This window comes from Dipodomys ordii, unplaced genomic scaffold (genome assembly GCF_000151885.1).
Source record: "Dipodomys ordii isolate 6190 unplaced genomic scaffold, Dord_2.0 Scaffold102, whole genome shotgun sequence".
NCBI classification, from domain to species: domain Eukaryota; kingdom Metazoa; phylum Chordata; class Mammalia; order Rodentia; family Heteromyidae; genus Dipodomys; species Dipodomys ordii.
The window spans coordinates 4,510,880-4,515,872 of NW_012267318.1; the positions used below are offsets into that span (position 1 = coordinate 4,510,880).

Here is a 4,993-nt window from a genome sequence, read left to right on the forward strand (position 1 = left end):
GTCAAAGTGAAAAAGTGCCTGTCTTACGCCATAGCACACAGAACATGGCCCAAATTAGTCCTAGTTGTGATCAAGGTTCAGTGTAGGACAAAGCCTGACTCTGCTGTGTCTACGGTGGCTCCCTGAATGCACAGCCCAGAGCTCACAGTCGGGCAGAAGTAAGTGCTGCAGGGTCAATACATGAGACATCACTTTCTGTACCCACCTCCAGCACCTATCCTACTATGACTATCATATTTTATCTATTCAGTCTTCATAACAAAATTTCAGGAACTGGATAGCTTACAAGAAACAGAATCTTTTTTAATAAGTTTTTTTGTGAAAATACCATACAGAGGGGTTACAATTACATGAGCAAGGTAATAACTACATTTCTTATCAAGCATTGTTGCTTCCTTCTTTGTTTTTCCCCTACCATCCCTGCCCTCCCGTCTCCATGACTACACTCCCCTCCCACCACCACCCCCGCCAAAGTTGTATAAAGTTCATTTTTCAACATAGCATTTTGTACATCTCATTGTTGCAATGGGTCTACCTGTATCCCTATTTAAACAATTTGTTTTTTCCCCTTTCCTCCTCCAAATTATACCAATAGCAAATACAGTGAAAACAAGGGTTATACCATGGGGGAGAAACATACAAAGCAACAAAACAATCACCTTATAAATATGTTAGAAACAATAGCAAGAAAGAAAAAACCACTTGTGTCCTTATCTTGGGTTTCATTTCGCCTAACTTCATCTTATTGGACCTTTTCTGCTTGTCTCATACATATACTAGTTATTACAAATAAGGGAAACCATGGGACCTATGTTTCTTTGGGCCTGGCTTACTACACATAATATAATTTTTTCCAAGTCTTTCCATTTCCTAACAAATGGGGCAATGTCATTCTTTCTGATGGAGGCACAGAATTCCATTATGTATACATACGTCATTTTCTTGATCCACTCATCTACTGAGGGACATCTGGATTGGTTCCATATCTTAGCTTTGGTAAATAATGCTGCAATAAACATAGTTGTGCTGGTAGCTTTATTATGGTATTGTTTGTAATCATTTGGGTAAATGCCCAAAAGTGGGATTGCTGGGTCATAGGGGAGCTCTATGTGGAGTCTTTTGAGGAACCTCTATACTACTTTCCAAAGTGGTTAAACAAGTTTACACTCCCACCAACAATGCAGAAGTGTTCCCCTCTGTCCACATCCCCTCCAGCATCTGTTGTTATTAGAGTTCTTGATTATAGCCATTCTAACTGGGGTGAGGTGTTTTGATTTGCATTTCTTTTATGGCTAGAGAGGTTGTGCATTTCTTCATGTGTCTATTGGCCATCGTTCTTTCCTCTTCAGAGAAGTTTCTCTGTAAGTCTTTTTTTATTGGGGGGTAGGGAGTGGTCCGGTCGTGGGGCCTGAACTCTGGGCCTGGGCGCTGTCCCTCAGCTCTTCAGCTCAAGGCTAGCACCCTACCACTTGAGCCACAGCACCACTTCGGCTTTTTTCTTTTTGCTTATGTGGTGCTGAGGAATCGAACCCAGGGTCTCATTCATGCAAGGCAAGCGCTCTACCACTGAGCCACCTTCCCAGCCCCTCTGTAAGTCTTTAGCCCACTTATTTATTGGACAGTTGTTTCTTTGAGGACTTGCTTTTGGGGGGTTTAATTTTTTGAGCTCCAAAGGATATTTTTGATATGAGACCCTTGTCCGTTATATGGCTAGTGAAGATCTTCTCCCAATCCGTGGGCTTTCTATTGATCTTGCTAGCTATGTCCTTTGCCATGCAGAAGCTCTGAAACTTCATGAAATCCCATTTGTCCAACCTTTCTTTGATTTGTTGTGTTTCGGGGTCTCTATTAAGAAAATTTCGGCATGTGCCAAGGAGCCCTAGAGTTTCTCCTATTCTGTCCTGTAATGAAGAAACAGAATCTTAATTTTCAGCATTCTGGAAATAGGAAGTCTAAGCTTAGGATGCCAGAACAGCCTTCTGAGTTATAGACTTCTGAATTCTTCGGAGGCCTTGTGTGTGTGTGTGTGTGTGTGTGTGTGTGTTGGTCCTGGGACTTGACTACTGTCCCTGAGCTTTTGTGCTCAAAGCTAGTGCTCTACTATTTTGAGTCATAGTACCATTTCTAGCGTTTTGGTAGTTAATTGGAGATAAGAGTCTCATGGACTTTCTTGCCCAGGAGGGCTGTGAACCATAATCCACAGATCTTAGCCTCCTGAGCTGTTGCAGTTACAGGCATGAGCCACCAATACCCACTTTGTAGTCCTAATCCTATGCATAATCCTATGCATAATCCTATGCACTAATCCTATGCATAATAAGGTCCACCTTTATGGCTTCATTCCCTCCCAAAGGCACCACCTCCTAATACCATTACCTTGAGGTAGGTTTTCAACTTGTGAATATATTGGAGAACCCAAACATTCAGTACAGGACAATCTTTTCTTTATATATGTCATCCATTTCCCCTTTGGTGTGGGCAGTGGACATCCAGAACTCTCTCTTCAGGCCTGGCTCTAGGAGGATCAGAGAATAGCTGTTGGCCCAGGCTTCCTGTATCCAAGTAGCAACATTCTTTGTGGCTCTTAAAGATTTGGATCTAGGCAGGTTTGTAGGATTTTTATTCTAGGCAAATATTTGACTTTTGTGTACGAAGCGCACTCAGAGGGCTAGGGATATGAAGTCAAATGGCAGATGCAGGCCCTCTGTTGATAAAGCCTGGCAGGTAGGTGACATGGGTTGTGTTATGTCCAGGATTTGTCTATGTCTGGGCTTGCTACCTTCTTCCCTGGTCTGCCTACTCAGCTCAGTGTTATTATGGTTCAGATCTCTGCTCCCCCAACGCACACCACATTCAGCATGAGGCCTCGTCACTAAGTCATTCTTGGATGTTGGTGTAAACTACGTGATGAGGGAAAGCCTATCTTGTGGTCTCAATTTCCATCTCCTCTGTGGTTAATGTAAAAGATATTAATCAATGATTATATCTCAGGATAAACCCCTGAATGCTCACCTGTTGGTATCTCTACCCTTGCCCGTGTAGCTCCTGTCAAATTCCCACTTCCTGTCTCACTCCAGAAATCAGAGAAACAAAGTAAGAGAGGGAAAGGAGAAGGGGCGGGGAGAGGGAAAGAAAGAGCTGTAAGTTGCTACACTGGGAAACCCAGAAGCAACCAAAAAGCTGTCTTTCTTCCCCAGGCCCAGACCAAAGTGTCTCTTGCCTCACTTTCCTAAAGACTCGGGCAGCCAAGTTGGACTCGGTAGCTGCTTCTCTCATGGCCAATGGGCCTGGAGGTAAGTCCAGACCACCCCATGGTAGCAGTTACCCCTCATTTCTCAGACAAGGCCATCCCAGGCCCAAGTGGGGTGACAAAGTTCGCAAAGCTCCAGTACACACCCCGCAGGTGCCTCTTCTACTTGCCCACGAGCCAACTGGTTCTGAACTCAGTCTGCCCTCCAGGGAGGAACTCCCACAGGAAAACAGCCCAATCTCACTTCCTTCAAAATAGTACTCTCTGCCACACTGCCTCTGCTGCCCGCCCGGGGCCTGACTAAGTCCTAGGCCACCTGGAGTCCAAAACTGTTTAGGGACCAGCAGACATCATTTAATCTGTTTAAACAGACCCCAAATGTAACCTTTCAGGGGAAACTACCATGAGCAGCCATGAGCAGCTGAGCAAAGAACCATGTAATAGAGAGATGGCTGACCTCAGGGATCAGAGCCTGCTCACTTTATGGAGAAGAGCTGAGGCCACAACTAACTAGCTAGGTGACATTGACCAAGTAACATGACTTCCAGGCTTCAAATATAACAAGTAGGCCTAAGTCTAGCTCTCAAGCTCTGAATCGTAACTAAAAGGGCCAGTTAAAAGTAGCCACTGGCTGGGTACTGGTGGCTCCCACCTGTAATCCTAGCTACTCAGGAGGTTGAGACCTAAGGATCATGATTTGAAGGCAGCCCAGGCAGGAAAGACCAGAAGATCTTTATCTTCAATTAACTAGCAAAAATGCTGGAAATAAGGTTTGGCCCTAAGAGTAGAATGTCAGCCTTGAATTAAGGGAAAAAAGCTAAGGAAAAGTAGAGGCCCTGAGTTCATGCCCCACTAATAGGGGAAAAAAACACAAAGCAAAAATATCATCCACTGGGGGCTGGCAACAGGAAGAGGCTGAGCTGTGTGTCCCCAGAAAGGAGGCCAGCTTCTCTGCCTTATTATCCCATGCCCCAAAGCTGCAAGCCTGGTGACACCAGGTGATACCCCTTTCTTCCCATCTACCTCTCAGAGGCATGCCTGTCTTTTTGAGCAGTGGAGCAGATAACCTCCTCTGCCCCCAACCCCCAACAGCAGGGTAAGAGTCCACATTTCTGATGTAAGGAGCTCCCAATAGGAAATGACACGCATGGTGTCCCCATTTCCCAAAGGTCTGTTACCTGACCCCTCATACAAACCAGACACAAAAACTAGGACTAAGAGACAAAGCAGAATCCACAGTGAGTCTCTGACTTAGGCATGTTCCATGACTCATTCAAATAAATGTACATGTGCACACACGTGCATGTGCACGTGCACACACACACATACCCTGAGCAGAATGTCATTCATTACCATACCAGGACACAAACATTTCCTCTCTATCCCTGAATTACTGTCCAAAGGAGAAGCCACTGAGTCAGTGAAACAAACCCCCACCCCCAAAACAATGGGCCCCCCTTTGTCAATATGCCCTGATGGTTCTAACTGCTCAAAATAAACCAAACACAAAAGAAGAAGTGATGCTTACCCCATGGCATGAGACTGCAGGGGCTTCTTAGCGGGAGGCATGAACCATAGCCTGCGTGGGCTTAGGACCCCTGGGCAAAGTACAAACCCTGCTCCTCACTGCTTCTCTGCATCCCAGGTTCTGTCACCTTCTGGAAGCTATTTGGTGGCGCTGGCCTGGTGGCAGACTTCACTCCTGTAAGTTGAGCAGCCGATTGGATTAACTCTCCAGCTATG

At 45.4% G+C, this 4,993-nt stretch overlaps 1 protein-coding gene across 1 annotated transcript in view; it reads left to right on the plus strand.

Moving 5' to 3' along the window:
* The window catches only part of LOC105993893, a 119,077-nt gene that overhangs the window by 102,879 nt on the left and 11,205 nt on the right, over positions 1-4,993 (plus strand). Inside the window, exons 24-25 of the mRNA XM_013027266.1 lie at positions 3,190-3,293; positions 4,896-4,958. Coding sequence (XP_012882720.1) covers positions 3,190-3,293; positions 4,896-4,958 — 167 coding nt within the window. The remainder of the gene's footprint in view (positions 1-3,189; positions 3,294-4,895; positions 4,959-4,993) is intronic.